The sequence below is a fragment of the Cervus canadensis genome, chromosome 10, assembly GCF_019320065.1.
Source record: "Cervus canadensis isolate Bull #8, Minnesota chromosome 10, ASM1932006v1, whole genome shotgun sequence".
Classification (NCBI taxonomy): domain Eukaryota; kingdom Metazoa; phylum Chordata; class Mammalia; order Artiodactyla; family Cervidae; genus Cervus; species Cervus canadensis.
This window is the reverse complement of record NC_057395.1, coordinates 18,765,037-18,780,464: the sequence shown is the minus strand read 5'-3', so window position 1 is coordinate 18,780,464 and position 15,428 is coordinate 18,765,037. Positions and strand designations below refer to the sequence as shown.

The window sequence follows — 15,428 nt, the reverse complement described above, 5'->3', positions numbered from 1 at the left end:
ATTTGTCTCTCCCTAAAGTTTTCTCTTGTATAATTTTTATTCATTTTTTAAGAGTTTGTTTTTTTTTTTTAATTTAAAAAACTTTCTAGATTATTTCAGGTCAGTTTCTGTCTGATAAGAAAGTCGGGACTTATGTGGAAGTGGATATGTTTGGTTTGCCTGTGGACACAAGGAGGAAGGCATTTAAGACCAAAACATCACAAGGAAATGCTGTAAATCCCATCTGGGAAGAAGAACCCATTGTATTCAAAAAGGTCGGTCTTGTGTCCTTCATGTCAGATGTTAATGCATCTTCTAGGTGTTTTATGACTTCCATGTTGGCTCAGAGGGTAAAGCATCTGCCTACAATGCGGGAGATGCGGGGTCAATCCCTGGGTTGGGAAGATCCCCTGGAGAAGGAAATGGCAACCCACTCCAGTATTCTTGCCTGGAGAACCCATGGATGGAGGAGCCAGGTGGGCTACAGTCCATGCGGTCGCAAAGAGTCAGACACAACAGAGCGACTTCACTTTCACTTTCAGGGGTTTTATACTGTAAAACAAATGAAAGGAGGAATTACTTATTATTTCATTTGGGAATTTACACATTAATAATACAATAGCATTTTCAAAACTATCTTGAAAACTACTCAAGATTTCTGTGAATTGCTTGTTTGGATTTTTCATAATTGTGAATCAATTAATTCTGCTGCTAAGTCGCTTCAGTCGTGTCCGACTCTTAGCGACCCCATGGACTGCAGCCCACCAGGCTCCTCCATCCATGAGATTTTCCAGGCAAGAGTACTGGAGTGGGGTGCCATTGCCTTCTCCAATTAATTCTAGGATACCTCATTTGGAAGACCAGAATAACATGTAATTTTAACTCATAGCCTCTCATAATACAAGTGATAAATGATATGTCTTCACTATAATTCGAATGAAGTAGAGTGGTAAATAGGGACTAATATGGTAGCCAAGAGAAAGGAAGTCCATGCTTCCTTTAAAAAGCAGAGCAATTAAACTCCCTAGAATCTCCAACCACTGGCGTTGGTCTTTGTAACTTGTCTGGATTCTATCTGATAGAGTTAATACCTTTTACATTCGACTTGTCTTTCCCTCTGCTTTCACCAAAAAAACATCTTTTTCACACATGGTTTACACAAAAAGGAAGACATTAAGTGCTTTCTATTGAAAGTAGAATGCACTCTTAACATACCCTTTGCTTTTATCTGGCCAAAATATCTACAAAGGCAGTCCTCTGCAAATAGCGTATCTTATCTGTGGTAAAGATCTCTGCACTCCAGCTTTTTTTTTCCTTATGTTAATTGGATCTAGTAGTACTGTCTACTTCATAGCATTCTTATATGAGTATTTCCTAATATACTGAAAACATTTAGAAAATATGTAACCCATTGAAAGTAGTCAATAAATGTTAGTTTTCTTATGTTCCAAAGAAATACATATTTAAGGTATAATTGGCCTCATGGTCTTGACATGTTGATGTAGTATAGCTGCATATGTACCCCAGATGTTTTACACTGAGAGAAAAAAAGTAAGCAATTACTTATGGTTACTTTGGAAATTTACAAATAAGCAATCTCATTTTGAAAGCTATCCTTGAAAGCTACTTTATAATTTTTGCTCCAAAGTACAAAGGTAGTTTGCTTTGAAAATATAATAGTGAATGCTCAAACTGTGATTAAACCATTAACTCACAGTATTTAAACATAGAACTTTTGTCACCTCTGCCTTGAGAATGTTCATGTCAAAAGAAAAGGGTCTATTTGTTGAACAGATTCCTCATTTTGAAAAGGTGATAAAACACAGATGAAGCCATCTCTCTGGTAATCCTTCTTTTTTTGAAAATCTAAATTATAGAGCAGTAACTTAACTTTTTATCCATTTGCTCAGCAGAAACTTCTACTTAGATTTGGAAAAGTAGGGCCTATTTGAATAATACCTTTCTAATTGTTTCTGGAAGTCACTCCTTCTTGTAACCACATATATTCTTAATGTCCTATAGGTGGTTCTTCCTTCTCTAGCCTGTCTGAGGATAGCAGTTTACGAAGAAGGTGGTAAATTTATTGGTCACCGAATCTTGCCAGTACAAGCAATTCGGCCAGGTATGGATAGCACTGTGGGAAACTTTGTATCAAAGTTGTAAAGAAAATCATCACTGCCTTGTAGGATTGTTAAAGAATGATGTAGGAAGCTATTTGTTGCTTTGGTGTTTCGCTCTGTAAAAAGGATTATAAGATTATATATTTAAATCTGGCAATATTATGTTTTTGTGATGTGCTATGACTACCAGGCCAGTCAACTCTTGCCAGATACTACGTGTAACAAACTACCTGAAAATTAAGAGGCTTATGAAATGTGTTTCATCTTCGTGCTCACAGGTCTGTGGAGTAGTAGGGCTTGGGGAGGTTTGGCTCTGCAGCTGTGCTTGAGGCTGTGGGCTTCCCACACCTGCCCACTCAGGGGCTCCAGGTGAAGAAGCAGTTGCATTCGCAGGCATCTCACGGCAGCCCAGTGGGATGCATGCCTGTATCTGCAAGTGCATGCGAAGCCTCTGCTTGTACATGTCACTAACATCCCACTGTCCAAACAGGCTAACCCCCAAGCTGAGAAATCATATACAGGGCACAAATTTGGACTGATAATTGAGTCTATGACACATGGTTTCAAATTCTCTCTTGTGGGGAAAAAGATGGTTGGAAAGAGGGAAAAAAAATCAGAGTCAACATTATCTTCCTGTTTGATGAGAAAAATAATACCCTATCACTCAAGACCACGTGATTAAAATGAGGTAGAAATAATCTGTTGGTCATCCAGAGTCACCTGAAATAAACACTTCGATCGAATAGATGTTTCGCGTTATAAGAAACAGTGATGCACGGTATCATATCACCCCCAGGCTATCACTATATCTGTCTGAGGAACGAGAGGAACCAGCCTCTGATGCTGCCGGCACTCTTTGTCTACATAGAGGTGAAAGACTACGTCCCAGACACGTATGCAGGTAAACCACCTAACTCGAAAGGATATCTCCATCTGGGGTCGTCCATATTTTTGTGACTCAGTGGAAAGAAAACTGGGTTAAACAAAGGCAAGAGAGTGTGACCTCAGAATCACCTCTATGTTGGTATGCATGTTTAAAAGTAAATTCATTAAACCTTTGTGAATAAGTTTTAGTTTAAATCTCAATAAATTATTGAGCATTTTTATCCATTGGTAATATTACTCTTATGAGTTCAGTACTTTCTAACCAATGCTCTCTGATACTACACAGTCTATGTAGGTCTGTGCAATGAATTTGCCTTCAGCCAGTTTTAGAATCCTGACCCTTTCTATGAGCGAAATCTTCAACTATAGAAATTAACTTATGATGATGTCAGCCTGGAATCATACATTTAAATGCTTGTGGTGCCAAGTGACCTGGGTGGGAGACCCTGGGAAGTGGTGGAGACTATGGCAGTCTTGGAGCTTGTGTGCAATCTGCAGACAGCAGCCATAACTCACTCCAGCTAGACAGCATCATGTTCAAATGATACCTATACTGCCAAACATTGGGTTGTTTCAACAGTCTGTAAAGCAGCCTTTTTATATGAATTGTCTCCCCTGTGAATCACCAGTGTGGGCAACAGGACAAATTTGTGGGCCATTGCTGAACTGGATGAAATGCTCAAATAAAACTTAAACATTTGGAGCACTGACACATCCTGAGTTGGAGCTTGTCCAGTTTGACTCAGAGATGACCTTTGAGTTCTCTCTTCCTGAGGTTCAGCCAGTGGACTCTTGTCCATTTCCAAAGTGTTGGCTGGATGGAAAGATGGAAGATGGATGGTGAATCAGTAAATGGATGGACGAGTAGAGAGATGATGAACAAATACAAGGATGGATGGGTGATTGGATGGATGGATGGAGGGATAGATGGATAGATTGATGGATGGTGGATAATCAGTATCTCCAGGACCATCAATCTAAAATGTCTCTTTCCTATCTAGATGTGATTGAAGCTTTGTCAAATCCAATCCGATATGTGAATCTGATGGAGCAGAGAGCTAAACAACTGGCTGCTTTGACACTGGAAGATGAAGAAGAAGTAAAGAAAGAGGTGAGAGGGTTATTCTAGCCTTGTGCATGGCGTGAAACATGACTTCTGAATCTTGTTGCTAGCTTTTCCTACATAGCGTCATCCTCAGGAAAGGAAAAGAGAACACTGGAAAACCACTTTGATGGAATTCAGCCTCATCTTCCAAAACATCTAAAAGATACCCTGAATTTTTCATATTTCATTCTTTGTTGGCATTCTGTGGCCACCACCAGCATCTTCTTTTATGACCACATTGAATAGCAGACATCTGGCTGTTTCAGGGTAAATTTTCTAGATCATTTCATGTTGATTAAAGGTGAATAAAACATGTAGAAAAGAAGATGATCATCAAGTCATTTGTTGTTTTCTTTTGTCTTTAAAGTACAGGGTTTTCAAAGTGCTTTTGTGATTTCTTACATTACACAAGGTACTTAACACAGTACCTGTTGTGTAGCGTAGGCCAGAAAGTGGCTACTATTATTAGTGTATATTTATGTACTACAATACACATTCCCAAAATAATTGGTGTATTATTCTAAATTAGATGTCACAATGCAAAGAATAATTAAGAAAGGGTCTAGAAATATTAGAAGTGAAGCTTAAAAATATGAAGCTTCCTCAAAATCCTGGTGAATTTGCCTTGTCATCTGATTGATTTAGTGATTAATCAACAAGTTGAATAAAATCTTTGACATGTGTTTAAAAAAAAATGAAGTTTCCATGTAGACTGAAATAGAATTTCATGATTATTGGGGATGATATAAACATTACAAATAGTGATAAAAAAAATAGCTATTTTCATACTTCATTTGAATATTCAGAGGATAGATTCAGGAAAACAGATGAGAAAATTGGAGAATAATTAGTATAGAAAAAAAAACCTTGAAAATTGTATGGGTGACTTTAATAGCAAGTCCACTCAAGTTGACATTATTAAGTTATCTTTTTCTTATTCCAAAAGAATAAAGAAACCTAGGCTTATCAAAGAAAAATTTTTAAATGAAAATGAGAAAAGAAAATCCCAAATACATCACCTTTAATCCAAACACCCAAGTCACACAGAGATAACACTGTACATGCATGCGTGCATGTGTGCTAAATCACTTCAGTCATGTCTGAGTCTATGCGACCGTATGGACTGTAGACCTGCCAGGTTCCTCTGTCCGTGAGATTCTCCAGACACGACTACTGGAGTGGGTAGCCATTTCCTCCTTTTAGGGATCTTCCCGACCCAGGGATTGAACCCACGTCTCTTATGTCTCTTGCATTGGCAGGTGAGTTCTTTACCACCAGTGGCACCTGGGACACCCAACACTCTACATATGGGATATAGTCTTTTTATGCACAATTAGTACTTTTTCATAAAATGGGATAATATTCACAATCTGTGTTTTAACCTTTTATTTTCACTTAATGCAAACAGTTCCATGTCATAAAATATTCTATGAGATGACTTTTAATAACTTTGTAATCTTCTGTTACATAGCTGCACATTATCTTTCTAATCTCTATTATTGGATATTTTGAATACTTCAGTATTTTAAATAGATCATCAGTAAACATCATATAAGTATGTTTTTGAGTACATTTATGACTATTTCCTTGTTTTTTGTATAGAATTTTAGAAATTTGTGATCTAAGGTGTTGAGTTAATTGAACGTGAGAGAAGATGAAATGAAAAAAAGAAAAATATGGTTTTCCCTGGTAGTCCAGTGGTTGAGAATCTGCCTTGCTATGCAGGGGACACAGGTTTTATCTCTGGTCAGAAAACTAAGATCCCACATGTCTGAGGAGCAATTAAGCCTGTGTGCCACAACTAGAGAGTCCATACGCTGCAGTGAAAGATCTTGCATGCCACAATGAAGATCCTGCATGTCAAATAAATATTCTTTAAAAAAAGAAAAATATCTAATGCCAAAGTGAAATTTTTCAGCCTCTTATTTACACTGCAACATCATATCCTATAGAACCAATAAATATATCGTCCTGTTTGATGAAATTTAAAGTTAGCCTGGAAAGTTTCATAAATACTATTTTTCTTTGTATGCAGAAAATGGAGTTACAGGGAAATCTTACACCCCTGGAAAAGTACAGCTAACAGTAGACATGAATTACTCCCAACGTTGTGTCTTTGGCACCTGTGCCTACCATGTCTCTTTTTCACATGTTAAAGACCACTGAGCTTTTGTTTGTCTGTGACGCTTTTCCTTGTTTACCTGTGGCCAGGTCATGTTGCTGTGCTGTGCTGAGTCGCTCAGTTGTGTCCAGCTCTTCGCAACCCCCTGGACTGTAGCCTGCCCAGCTCCTCTGGGCGTAGGGATTCCCCAGGCAAGAATACTGCAGTAGTTTGTTAGGCCCTCCTCCAGGGCATCTTCCCAACCCAGGGATCAAACCCAGGTCTCCCGCTTTGCAGGTGGATTCTCTACTGCCTGAGCCACCAGGGAAGCCCAAGAATACTGGAGTGGGTTGCCTATCCCTTTTCCAGGGATCTTCATGATCCAGGAATCGAACCAGCCTCTCTTGTTTTGCAGGCAGATTCTTTACCAGCTGAGCTACCAGGAAAGCCCAATTCCTGTTGATGTATGGCAAAAACCATCACAATATTGTAAAGTAATTATCCCAGAATTAAAATAAATGAATGAATGAATTTTAAAAAGAACTGAAAAAAAAAAAAAAACACCACTTCGGCCTACTGCTTGAATTTGATCTGTTAGTCTGAGCACTCACTGCTTGGCTGGTCCAGAGGGCACAGAGAGAGCAAGCATGTCATCCATGCTCTAAGCAGATTTTGCTGGTACCAGCCCAGAGTTCCTTTTCCGGGCTGCTGCAGGGTGGGCTGCAAACAGCTCACAACCACATACTTCTCCAGAGGACTGGCCTAGGCTGATAGGAACTGCCTTGCTTGGGGATGTCTAGCAGATTCTTCTTTCAAGGAGGTGACTGTGTCCTGCAACTGTCAGATACAGAATAACAGCCCAGGTCTCTCGCTTCTGGGTGGGCACCTTCAATGCTGCAATTCAAGCTCCCATGCCCCATCCCACCCCCCAGGCTAAAGATCAGGCTGAGGCCAGACTCCAGCTGAAACCACTCTAGGTTTATCTTGTTTCCCTGTCTTAGCCTGTTTTCCTCACGTCCCGACAGTTCTGAGAACATCCTCTCAATTTATCATGCAGACAAGAATCCCAAGTTCAATTCTGCTAATAAGGAATCCCACAATGCTAAATAGCTGCTGTTTTAGAATTAAAGATTGAATGCCCTTTCTGTTTGTTTGTTTGTTTGGGAACTAGAATTTAAATGTTTGACAATAGTTACATCTTTAATTTCAGTGTTTCTTCAAAGATAATAGTGTTTTTTTTTCTTTGTAATGGCCTTTGAAAAGATTAAGACTAGAGATTTCAGTGAATTTCTCCTTTCGTTCATATAAACACCAATATGAAATTAAAGGCTCTCCTTAGATATCAAAGGGTTTCCAAGCTCTGAAACTCTTTTCTACTGATTTTAACTTAATAACATATTTCATAAAATATAATTCATGGTAAAGATAATCTATGGAGATACAATTAGATTACTATTAAGCCTTCTCTAATTAGAAAACAAGAATCTCATTAATCAACTGGATGCAATTTATTTTCTGAAAAAGATAGGTGTTCAAAGAAAGCATTTTCAGATAAAATTATGTTTTGCTACTATTTCAAAACAATACTTTCTGTATCATCAACTTGTACCTAGATGTTGGCCATGTTCTCCAAGGTTAAGTAAGCTCTGACTTGAAGAGATTTCAAGACACCACCAATTTCAGCTTATATAATATAGCAATAGAGGTAAAAGCCTTGTAATGAAACAGAGACCGTTTCTCTAATGAGTTTCTCCACTTTGCGGAGTAGGAGACCTAAGGCCTTTGAGACTGCAGATCTTTTACATCACTGTCCTTTCAAAGCACCAGATATCACATATCAAAAAGCTATTTGGATTCCACATATATGTGATATCATGTGATATTTGTTTTTCTCTGTCTTCTTTAACTAAAAAGTGATACAAGTGAACTTATTCACAAAATAGAAATAGACCCACAGACGTAGAAAACAAACTTAGGGTCACCAAAGGGGACGGGAGGAGGGACAGATCAGGAGTTTGGGGTCAACAGACACACACGGCTGCATAGAGTGGGTGAGCAGCCCCAGAGCGCACAGGACTGTGACAGCCCGCAGTGGGAAAATCTGAAATATATATATGTGTGTATATAACTGAATACTTTAAACCTGAAACCAACACAACATTGTAAACCAACTATACTTTAATTCTTTGAAAAAATAAAAGCTATTTGTGGAGAATGTATGATATGATCAATCATATCATAATGGATATGAAAATACAGAAGTAGAATTTTAGGTCAACATTACTTTTGCTTCTCCTCTAAAATGATGGTCATAAGGATTTTCAGTAAATGTGTAATGTTGGTTACACTCAAATAATATTTGAACATTTTCAGTTTTAGAAATAAGTTTAGAAGCATTGAATCACATAAATTTCACATTGAATCGCATAAATTTTACATGGTCCTGTAGAGAAAATACATTTATTTTTTCCTCTGAAATGTCTAAACCCTTAACTGACCTCATTTCTAAAGCTCAAGAAGAAAAATTATTTGCCCTTACCATGTAATGCTGGGAGAAAAATGGCATTTCACACCTTTGAACACCAGCATGCCCTTTATCTTGTCTTGTAATAATGTAAGTTTGTTTGAATGAGGCCACTGAAAAGAAGTAACTATGGTTTTCTCAAAAGAAAATTCTATCTAGGACATGGCAGACACTGGAGACACTATTTTAGCAGCAAAGACTTTTTTAGTATAATCCTTTTAACTTGGTAGTTATAAAGGTCATTTCTATTTGAAAATGAAAGACATCATTGAACTACAAAATATTCCCAGAATTGTAATAGTCTAATAAATTATCTTCATCAGTAATTGGCAAACCAAAAAAGTAGGAAATTTAAAAATTCCCCCATGCTTTGAACAATAGACCTTTGTTTCAGACCATGTGAAAAAAATATAGATATATATATATTTACACGTGGAGAAGGAAACGGCAACCCACTCCAGTATACTTGCCTAGAGAAGCCTGTGGACAGAGGAGCCTGGTGGGCTGCCGTCTATGGGGTCACACAGGATCAGACGCAACTGAAGCGATGTAGCATTAGCATAGTTACATAAGGAAATGGCAACCCACTCCAGTATTCTTGCCTAGAGAAGCCTGTGGACAGAGGATCCTGGTAGGCTGCAGTCCATGGGGTCACAAAGAGTGGGACACGACTGAGCGACTTCACTCACTCACTCACTCACTCATACATATATAATTCCAGTATATAATTGGAAATTAAGGAATAATAGATTTGAGTTGCTGAATTTATTTTGTCTCTTTTAAAGTGATAAATCGGGATCGTGGGTTAGTAAAGTCGAAGAAAGTTCCTAATTTGAATCATTACTAAGGCTTTATAATATTTTTAGTTACTTCTCTAAATAAAATGGTGTATAAAAATTGTAAAACATAATAAAGAAACAAAAAGGCCTCTCAGTAATCTTGCAGATCAGGTTAACATTGTTGGTGGTCATCATTCTAGCATGTTTTCTATGAATGTGTAGTATTCCTTTACAAAAGTTCTTAATTAAAAATAAATTTTCCACAGCTCTATTAATTTAATTGGTTATTAGAGATTACCAATGGGCTATCAGTAGCACTTTTATTTTCTATTTTTCAAAATTAACCTCTAAAGATAATAAAGTAAATATCCAGTGGCTTGACTGCAAAATAGTACATGATATTCCAATTGCAATATTTGAACATGACTTCTTTTTAGCACATCAAGGAGTGAAGAAATATTTTACTGAGTGTTTACTGTGAACTTGGCACCATTCTGAGCCTTTTCATGTATTAACACATGTTAAGTCCTCAAATGTCCATATTTCGTAACGATTATTATTATTCCCATTTAACAGATGAAGAAACTGAGGCACTGAGCGATTCTATTCCTTGCCCAGCGCCACACAAATACTAAGGAGCAGAACTGAGATTGAAATCCAAGCAGTCTGGCCCCAGAACTCATGTTCTACATCACCACTGCTGGAAGTTTAATGTACAGGCCAGGGTCATGACAACATGCTGACCCTGACTCAGTCTGTCTGGGCTAGGACATGAGCCTCGGCATCTCTGACAAGCCCCCGCTGATGGGATAGTATCGTTGCATGCCTCACACCTTGAGTAGCAAAGGTCAACACTACACCACATCGCACAACCTCAGTAACAAAACTGTAGTTTTCTACTGACCTTTAATAAGGACTAGCCCTTATTCGTCTTTCTGGCCCCTTAGCAGGCCACCTGGAACACTGAGCACAGAATGTAAGACATTTACCTTAAATAGTGATACTTTCAACTCAGTTTTCTGTTGAATCAAATGTCAAGATTTCTTCCTTTAAATCACTGGATATTATTAGCACTTAACTCTTCAAAGAGCTAGGTTTATATATGTGGGATCTGTTAGATTAATTTATACACTGTCTGCTAGCCCTCTATCCTTGTGTGCATGATACAGGTGAAGTGTGTGAGTGGTCTTCACCTCCTTTTAAAAAATGTTGAGAGAGAAAGCTATTTGCTAATACTCAAATTTCAGTTATTCCAAGAAGCCTACTTTTTTAGTTTTCTGACCCATGCTCTTATAAGTGAGCTGAAATTTATCTAAAATCATTTATTTCTTAGTTCTGTGTGTGGCACAGTGGCCATCTTCAATGGGTTTAATTATTCAAGATGAAAAATATCCTATGGTCTGGTGTGAATTTCAGCAGTAAAATAATCCAATAGCAAAAAGTCCAAGGTGGTGCTCTCAAAAAGTTATAGTGTTTAAACTCAATAAGGCATTGGATGTCATTTAAATTTTCCAAGATGGGAGCTTGACACTTTATCCACTATTTAAGAATCTGGCACTAATTTTAAAAAATGACAGTTTTTCACTCTGCTTTAGAGCAAGACTTCTCAAATTTTAACCTGCATACAGATCTTGCTATCGTGCAAATTCAGATTTAATAGGTCTGGGGCAGGGCACAAAATTATGCATTTCTAACAAGCTTCTGGGTGATGCCGGTGCTGTTGTGGACCATACTTAGAGTAGCAGAGCTCTCAGACTTTAGTATTACTGTGAACCAGGATCACCTGGATGGCTCCTAGAAACACAGATTCTGGCCCGCCCCCAGAGTTTCTGGTTCAGCAGATCTGGGATGGACCAAGAACTGGCATTCTGACAAGTTTGCAGCGATGCTAATGCTGCCGGTCCAGGGACCACACATTGAGAACCATTGTCTTGGAGCCCTACATCTCTCTCTCAAGCACGCGGCTCTCCACACATGGAATCAAAATGAAATTACAAAGTCAAGAATTCTGTGCATTCTCAACTGTCGTCTGGAAACCAGGAAGGGTGACAAGAGAAACTCTTCCTGGGGAATTGTCCAGAATCTGTTCTTTTTTTTTTTTTAATTGGAGGATAATTATTTCACAAAGCTTTGTTGGCTTCTGCCATACAACAAAATGAATCAGCCACAAGCATACCCATGTCTCCCTTCCATGCACCCCATCCCACCCTCTATGTCATCACAGAGCCAGAATATGTTCTGTGAGTGACAGGCCATAGTCATTGCCAAATGATTTGGCTTAATTAACATGAAAGACACAAAAAAATGAATGTGAAGGGTGGTTGGTCCACAACCTTTAAAGGAGAAATCCATGATTTCTGCCTGACTCAAAGAGTTTGTTTCTGCTGATTTCTCTGGAGACTATATCAAAATATTTCCAATAAATTAAATTTGGTAAAAATTTATGCAACACAAAATACTCAGCAGAGCTACGTCCTGTCACCATTTAATCTCCTTCTAAATAAATTATTGCAACTATGAATTAAATGCAGATTCTCTAACCACGGACAACAGGAAGAGCAGCATCTTCATATTTTTCACCCATTGATTCATTTATTCAAAAAATATCTTTTTATCATAACATTTAAGTGGTTCTTTAATTTCAGGACTATGTCACTAATACTTCATTTATTGATTATGCATGAGGAGGAAACAAACTGAATTTCTTCATGCATTCATTTTAATAAAAGTTGGTTTTTTTTAACACACTGTGTCAGTTTCCATACAGGGCAATATAGGGATTAATGATTAGAAAAATCAGATGCTTTATAGTCCTTACAGTCTGGAGAAAGAAACTGACTTTAATTAAAATTCACACATATGCATGTAACTTGCAGCTGTCACTAAGGCTTCAACAAAGAGATACCTCGTGAATGCTGATGATTTCTTTGTATGATGGTGACACATATGATGACAAAAACTGAAGTCAACAAATGAGTTTACTCAGCTTCTTAAAGCTGTCTTTTGCTTCTAACTCACTCTGATGAGCTCTTAAAAAGGTAGAGGCTTTATCATAATGTATTATAAAAATTTTCAAACATGCACTAATGTTGAAAGAATTATACAAAGAGCACCCATATATCAATCACCTAGATTACCCAATTCCAATTTTGATGCATTTTCTTTATCACATATATATCCATCTATATGTGGATATATAGATCACATATATAACCCCTCTATCCTTTCATTATTCCATCTGATTTTTGATGCATTTAAAAGTAGGCTGCAAATATTAGCATACATCATCCCTCGGTGCTTTAGAACACATACATTAGGATACAGGTTTTAGAAATGTTGTGAATTTTTAGAAATGTGGGGCAGATACATAATCTAATTTCACTGAGGTAATATACATTTAAGGTACCAATTGTACAGGTGTTTAAGAAAGCTCTTTGTTAAGGGAAAGGCGGGTTTTGATGTAGCCACTTCCACTGCCTGAATTAATCCTGAGTGGACTAGATCTCTGCATGGTGAAATTATGAACCTTGCCTCAATATTCTGGAGACACTGATGACTTTGCCCTTGCCCTCATCCATCTAGCATCTGAGTGAAGATAGTATTATCCTAACAACAACATGGAAGGCACTGTATTTTTAAAAAAAGTTTTAATTAATTGATTTATTTTAATTGGAGACTAATTACTTTTGTATTTTTAGATGACTCAGGCAGAACACCAACACCACCAATAGCCCAGTCACACATCTGGTATTTGGAAAGCCTTTTACTTTACCATATGAACCTCCCCAGTAAATTCCCTAAATCCTAGTTCTCCATTGCTTCATCATCAGACCCAATTTTAATGCCTGGGACTGAAGTCTTTTTAGCTAGCATTCCACGTAGCCTTTCCTCCTTCTCTAAAACTTGTGAAAATGGTCTTTCTAGTTATATTTTTTACTGATCCATTTATGTTCTATTTTAAGGTTTTTCTGTTAATATTGAAAATAGGAAGGATATAAATATTTTTTTATAAAATCTTGGCTTTAAAAACATCTACTATTTCATGTTTTGAAAGAAAAATAGTGTAATGCTTCCATTTGGCCACTGGAGAGTAGTGAACTATTTCTGCTGTAACTCATTTTTCTCTACTCACCTAAGCAAAATTTAGTGCAAGTGAAATAAACTTCTGAAACTTCTTTCCTTGAAAATTTGTTTAATTGGATCCCAAGAGTCTTGCCATTAAATTGAGAAAATATTTCTACTTCTTTTGTTTCTATTGTAATTTCCAGTGCAATGAGAAAGGATTGCAGGCTTATTTTATTCTAATTCATGAAAAAGAATATTTGGACTGGGGAGAAGTAAAGTCACAAGTATTGCCTTCCAGTTACGCTTGTGAGTGGGGCAAGGGATCTGGTTTTTGCATTTCATCTCATGTGAATTATTCAACCTTTCAATGATATTAGAAATTATAGTATTGTATTGGCCCTCCCCCACAATTCTTGTGTTTAGCTGCTTTATTTAACTCATTTTTGATACATGAATGCTTTTTTAGTGCAACACAGTAAGCTCTTTGAGAATAATGTTTACATTTGTGCATCTCTGTATCTCATCAGTAAAGTAAGTGGTTTACTATTGTGGTTGCTTAAGTTGCTCTTATCAGGAATAGAAGGTGAACTAATGTGAACTAACTAGAAAAACCTAGACTTTAGACTGTAACATATATTCAAATGTTAATGTCCCTGTTAACAGTGTGGCTTCCAGAAAGTTACTAATGACTTTTAACAAAGTCTTTAGTAAAGACACTTACTGATGCCCCTGATGGTTTGAGCAAGCTCTGGGAGATGGTGAAGGACAGGGAAGCCTGCGTGCTTCAGCCCATGGGATCGCAGAGTTGGACACGACTGAGCGACTGAACAACTAAATCTCTGCCTTCTGATGGAGTTGAGTGACTGCCTTCCCTGCTGGCTGAGATGAAGCTGGCGTGTGTGACAGTGTCTGGCACATGGCGATCTCCAGTCGCTTCTGTGGTCAGTCTTCATCAGGGAGATGCCAATTCAAATCTGTATATACTGCCCTTCGTTAGCAACATATCTTAAGCATCAGTCTGATGGATATGCCACTGTAAGCTCTCATTAAGCTTGTAATCAGTGTCCAGGAACTCCTAAGAGTCTCTGACGAGGGTCAGCCTACACAAGGGTAGTCCTTGTGTATTACCGAGTCCTCCGCGTTCACGTGCGGCCCTCCTTTGCTGGCCCGGGTGAGGAAAGGGGGCGGGGACCGCAGGCAGGCGGCCCCGCCCACTCGGTTTCCGGCCGGCGGGCGGGCGCACCGCTGACCCCGACAGAGCTCTCTCCTCTGAGCGCAGGCCCAGGTGCGCAGCTTCTGGGCCAAATGCGCTCTGAGGATCAGTTTTGTTCGGCTTCTCAGTGGTTCTAAAATGGGAGCCACCTGACAAAAATGCAGTTTTCCAACTTTCCTGGAAGCCCGGGCTGAAACGCAGTCGCCGCTCTCAGCGGCTTCTTCTCCAAGTCTGGGCACAGCCTCGCTTCGCCCTGTGGCAGTCCATCTCGTCTGGTTTGCTCTTTTCCATCATTTCTATCAGCTGCTTGTTACAGTGCGAGGGGCCCCACGTGGCCCTGGGATTATGGATGCGATGCAGCCTGCCCTACCTCGAGCAGCACCCTCGCACCAAGCATTTATCCAGAGCTGGCCCCAAATCCAGCTCCAGGCTTTGACGATCTCTTGATCCTCATCTGTAACTACAAAATTTTTGCCAGTTGTATTTCTTCAACGTTAATCTGCTTTAAAAAAAAATCTGTTTATTTTTCAGCTGTGCTGGGTCTTCGTGGCAGCACATGGGCTTTCTCTAGTTGCAGGGGATGGGGGCTTCCTTCGTTGTACTGTGTCTGCGACCCACTGGGGGGGGGCTTCCCCAGAGCACCGCCTCCTGGGCGCG

The 15,428-nt window shown here is 38.7% G+C and overlaps 1 protein-coding gene across 2 annotated transcripts in view; it reads left to right on the top strand.

Annotated features, from left to right (window-relative positions):
• Nucleotides 1–15,428, top strand: part of PLCB1 (phospholipase C beta 1) — an 879,212-nt gene that overhangs the window by 722,671 nt on the left and 141,113 nt on the right. For both annotated transcript variants that reach the window (XM_043479648.1, XM_043479649.1), the window contains exons 20-23: nucleotides 90–254; nucleotides 2,002–2,101; nucleotides 2,896–3,000; nucleotides 3,986–4,095. In XM_043479648.1, the coding sequence (XP_043335583.1) occupies nucleotides 90–254; nucleotides 2,002–2,101; nucleotides 2,896–3,000; nucleotides 3,986–4,095 (480 nt within the window). The remainder of the gene's footprint in view (nucleotides 1–89; nucleotides 255–2,001; nucleotides 2,102–2,895; nucleotides 3,001–3,985; nucleotides 4,096–15,428) is intronic.